Source organism: Sinocyclocheilus grahami, unplaced genomic scaffold, assembly GCF_001515645.1.
Source record: "Sinocyclocheilus grahami isolate Dianchi unplaced genomic scaffold, SAMN03320097.WGS_v1.1 scaffold1364.1, whole genome shotgun sequence".
Taxonomy (NCBI): domain Eukaryota; kingdom Metazoa; phylum Chordata; class Actinopteri; order Cypriniformes; family Cyprinidae; genus Sinocyclocheilus; species Sinocyclocheilus grahami.
Window position 1 is genome coordinate 11,686 of NW_015506543.1, and position 4,333 is coordinate 16,018.

The 4,333-nt window shown below is 38.0% G+C and overlaps 1 protein-coding gene across 1 annotated transcript in view; it reads left to right on the forward strand.

Moving 5' to 3' along the window:
• The first annotated feature begins 3,124 nt into the window (after positions 1-3,124).
• Positions 3,125-4,333, forward strand: part of cygb2 (cytoglobin 2) — a 52,883-nt gene continuing 51,674 nt past the window's right edge. Inside the window, exon 1 of the mRNA XM_016255732.1 lies at positions 3,125-3,627. Coding sequence (XP_016111218.1) covers positions 3,347-3,627 — 281 coding nt within the window. The 5' untranslated portion in view covers positions 3,125-3,346. The remainder of the gene's footprint in view (positions 3,628-4,333) is intronic.

The following is a 4,333-nucleotide window of genomic DNA, read 5'->3' on the forward strand; positions in this document are numbered from 1 at the left end:
TTAGTAGCACGTTTATTAATAAACCAAATACATTATAATAACGAGCCTTTAATTGCATAAAGTGCTCAAGCGCAGGCAAAAAAAAAAGCTTGCCACAGCTTACCAGCAGAAATAATAATTATGAATGTGTCTGGGAAAAACAGAAAAGAGACTGCATTAACGTTTTAAAAATGTATTGATAAACTAGCCTAGTGCTTTCTTTGTTTTCGGCAGTTAAACTCTGCGGACCCGGATACGGGTCCAAAATCGCATTAAAAATGTTTATGCTTCATTTACATAGCCTTCCTTATATGGTATCAGCCCATATATGGTTCATTTGAAAGCTTGGAGTGTCTTCTTTACAAAGAATACCATACCTTTTGGTTTTTATATTCATAAAGCAGTAAAATTAAGCTTAGAAATGTATTCGTCTCACACACGAATTTCCGCCTAACCATTGCGAATAATTTTTACGAAGAATGTGTATTTTATATATTTTTCACAAAAAAGTCAAGTCATATATCACAAGAAAGCTCTCATTCTCAGGAATATTTCATTGTGTGATAATCACAGATCGAATGATCTTCAATATAATCTCGATGTAAAATTTTGTCACCTCTGAGTGAATTTACATTTATACTCATAGCACTGTTTCAGTCAGCCGCAAACAGCCACAAATATCTATATACTCTATTTTATCTTTTAGATTAGGATCTCTTCATTCAAACAAGACCATTGTCACGTTTCTGCGTGCTTCCATCGGTGAGATATATAGCGTTTTGTCCAGATTGCGCAATAGACGTGCTTCTGCCAAAGACACGCTCTGCATATCAAAAGCGCTCTCAGCCAGCGCGTCTGATTTTATAGAAATCTGTGTTCGGTTGTGGACTGCAATTGGTCAGATTACATGTCTCTCAACTCAGCGGCCATTTCAGCGCCGTGAAATTTGACACCTCTGCGTCACTAGAGGGGGGAGAGGGGGGTCTTCACATCCGGATATTTACCGCTGGGTGTTTTGGAATCTGTAGTTTTTGGAATGTTTTGAAGGCGATTTTCCCTCACGGAAAGGGTCCTGCACATGCGGCTCGGATAATATCAATCTATGATAATCATATTACAAGTTATATATGATGAAGAACATTCAGCGGTACCGTGGAGAGGAATGAACGCGCGTCTGGTAAGGCTTTATGAGCGTGTTTGCGCCGTTTTTTGATATTTGAATCTTTGTTTTGAAAAGTAAAAGCACAGCTAGCAATCTGATACACTGTTTATTGACAGAAAAGTACAGTACATTATGCATTTCAGTAAATATACAGTAAATATACATGGATTATTACAGTGCTGTGTGGATGAACTGATATGTGTTTGTTTCACACTCTGAATGTTAGAGATAGCTGCCGGCTAGCGAATTAGCTCTGCTCTGTTCCAGGGATGCAACTATGTTGTCAGGGAGATGCTCTGGATACAGGAATGAGTCAACTGATGAGGTGAGAGGATGCTGTGAATCAGTATCCCAATACAGAATGCACATAAATGGAATTATATAAAGCTGGAGGATATGGATTCTATTTTAGATTGTGATAGACCAGATATATTTTATAATGTAGACAGTCTTGTGCATCCTGAAAGAGTTAAACTGATTGTAGAATACACAATATGTGAAATTTGGTCCAATTCGCTTGTGCCATTTTGTATATTACTACTTAGAAAAACATAAAAATGAAACATAATTCAATCAATAATCAATTAAAGTGCTTATGGCACAGAGTAAAATAGGATTGTGGGGTTAATGTGTTTTTATAAAGCTTGTTTTTGCAAAGGAAACTCACAATGACACATTTAGATGCAGAAATAGACAATTTGACTTGCTTCACTTATAATGTAATAACTCCTGTTTAGACGCTGTTATTTAAAGATTCTTTTTTCTGGTACGTTTTGGCATCTAGTGGCATCAAACAAAGTAAATTGCAGAGAGCTGGACCTAATAGAACCTGAATTACAGAATTTCAAAAAAATAATTTGTTTTAAAACTCCAAAAGCACCTATGTTGTTTTGTGTTTATTGTAATATTTGAAAAATATGTAATGTTATTTATAAAGAATTACACTCATATTTTGTAGTTAAAAAGGTTTTCTTTACAATGAAACCATTTTTTTTTTCATTTCCTCCATTGTATGTGTGTAGAGTAAACATTTGAATTTGAGTATGTCAAATTTAGGCGAAAACACCAAAAACCGCCCTGAGCGTATTAAGAGATGAAGTCGGCAACACTGACTCATCATCTCCACAGTGATGCACCTGTATGCATGTTTCATATGAATTACATAATTTGAGAATATTTGTTTTCTATTTGAATTGGTTCATTAAAAGTAGAGATTTCACTCTTTATAGATATTTTTTATGTCTGTAAAGGAAAGATAGCCTATACACAGAGTTTTGCACTCAAGTTCACAGAGACCAAGACGGCAGAAAGCGCATCCTGTTTGCTTTAATTCTTTTACAGATTCTAAAGATGTATTCCTCCTATCTGTATGAGCAAAAATGAGGGAGTATTTTGAGCAAGTGAGCACACTAGCGCCTCTATCTGTCCTTCAGTGAGCACTATTGTTCAGCTTCCACACTCCACACAGACACTTCAATAGCGCACATTTCTCTAACATTAGATTGAGTGGCCATGTAAAGTTGCAACTACATACATCTTTCAGATGAATAGCCATATTTGAGGTCGATGAATGATAGGCGAGCATTTGGATGTCCTGCCCAATGTACTGTATTACCACAAAAACCAGCCGTTAACGATCTGTCCGTCACAGACTGTGTGACCTCATTACTTCCTGTGGATTTTTTTTCCTGCGATTAAGTGACTAATAAAATTTTGGTCGGCCAAGCCTCTTCTCGCCGACTAACGTTTAGTCGACTATTAGGGGGCAGCCATCATTTTATTTTGTGTTATAGACATCGTATTACATTTTCTTATTATACCTGCCGTGTGTGCTTGTATGTATCTGGAATCTCTGTGTGTAAAGGCACAGTTTGGAGAGGATTGATAGGTAACAGGAAATGAACCCCTCCCCTCTCTCTCTCTCTCTCTCTCTCTCTCCCTCCCTGTCACCTCCCTTCAGCTCCCTCCCTCTCTTTCCCCACGTTCCATATCTGAGGTCATTTCAAATCCAGAAGTTCCAAGCATAGAGAACATCTGTGCTAGAGGGTAGACAAAGACCTGAGCAGCTCGGAAGACAAGCAACGGAAAAGCAAATGGAAGGAGAGAGAGAACAGTGACGGCAGATATATTCATCGAACGATTGTCTGAAGTGAAATCATCCTGCCTGCTCAAGGGAGTGAGGGGCACAGGGTGAGAGGTGGGCGGATGCACACTCTCTACTCTCTTGCCCTGCGTTTTTGTTGCCCCTTCCGCCAACTTCGTCGCTCCTCTCCACCACCACAACCTCTCATTCCACCATCTGTGCCTGCTTCAGGCGCAAGTACCCCGTGGTGTGTCTGTGGCATGGAGAAAGAGAGGGAGGATGAAGAGACGGAGGGGAGGGAGAGACCAGAGCCGCTGACGGATGTGGAGCGGGGCATCATTCAGGACACCTGGGCGCGTGTTTACGAAAGCTGTGAGGATGTGGGCGTCACTATACTGATCAGGTGCAGTAAATTTACTAAAGAATTAACCAATAGGAGTCTTGTTTTTTTTTTTTTTTGGCATAATTTTTTTTTAAATTTTTTACTTTTTGCATTTTTCTGTCAAAATCTTTGTAGTCTTTAATGTGTTTTTGGAAACGTGAGGCCTGCAGTTATCAAAATCTGTATTTTTCAAAAGCATTAAAGACATTCTTCCAGTTTTTTCATCTTATTTTATAATGATGTCTTTTTTTCTGTTATCAGATGTGTTTCTTGTACATTTGAAAATGCAGCATGTGAAGCTGTATGGTGGGCAGAGAAGAATACTTGGCAAGCAGATTAAATGTGCATGATGGTTATTCTAGCATATAGGGAAAAGCCGCTGGCATAAAACACGATACAGTAAACACATACAGGTGGGGAAAAAAAATCATTATTAACACGATTTTACATGAAATACATGATTTGAAAAGAAATATAGATAATGTATTCCTAAAATCTTATTATTATTATTTTTTTTTTTTTCTGTCACAGCTGGCATTCTCAAAATTAGATTGATAATGGACGGATGTTCCACGACATATTTTTCCGCATGCTTTTTCTCATTGTGAAAGCTTCTCCAACACACACCATCGAGCAAATCTATCCTTCTTTAGAGCACCTATTTTTAACACTCACCTAATTGAATATAGCAGTTATAGAAATACATCTGCTACAGTATTTCCTAAAC